Raw genomic sequence first — 465 nt, forward strand, 5'->3', positions numbered from 1 at the left:
GGTGGCTTATACAGAACCCCGCATGAACAAGCCATTAATCAGTGAGACAGCAGTGGACTTCCAAATCCAATTCCCCGGGAGAGGGAGATTCACACAATGTTTGGCATTTTTTCAATAAAATAAAAATTAAAATAAAAAAAGAAAAATAAAGAAAAAAAAAAAGCAGGTCACACAGTGCTTTCCAATATCCACTCAGAACTGGAGAAAGTTGCTTTTCCACTATCCACATCAGAGCTGTCCGACTGGACTAGCATCCCGTTCATGGACATGCTCCTTTTGGACCGCAGTCCGCCTGCGCCCCAGGCGCTGCCGGGGCAGCGGGACTCCATCAGCTCGCCGCCCAGGGAGAGCCTGCGCTTGGCTCGGGATGCGTCAGCTGGCAAAGTGAGGAACTTACTTGGCTTTGATTGTGCTCTTTTGTACGTGGGGGCCCCTTTGACAGAGTCGGGGGGCAGGCTAACTAAC

General features: G+C 49.9%; 1 protein-coding gene across 1 annotated transcript in view; it reads right to left on the reverse strand.

Annotated features, from left to right (window-relative positions):
* LRFN5 (leucine rich repeat and fibronectin type III domain containing 5) overlaps positions 1-465 on the reverse strand; it is a 9,380-nt gene that overhangs the window by 6,315 nt on the left and 2,600 nt on the right. The window contains exon 3 of the mRNA XM_010012144.1: positions 398-460. Coding sequence (XP_010010446.1) covers positions 398-460 — 63 coding nt within the window. The remainder of the gene's footprint in view (positions 1-397; positions 461-465) is intronic.

This window comes from Nestor notabilis, unplaced genomic scaffold (assembly GCF_000696875.1).
Source record: "Nestor notabilis isolate BGI_N333 unplaced genomic scaffold, ASM69687v1 scaffold15953, whole genome shotgun sequence".
NCBI classification, from domain to species: Eukaryota; Metazoa; Chordata; class Aves; order Psittaciformes; family Psittacidae; genus Nestor; species Nestor notabilis.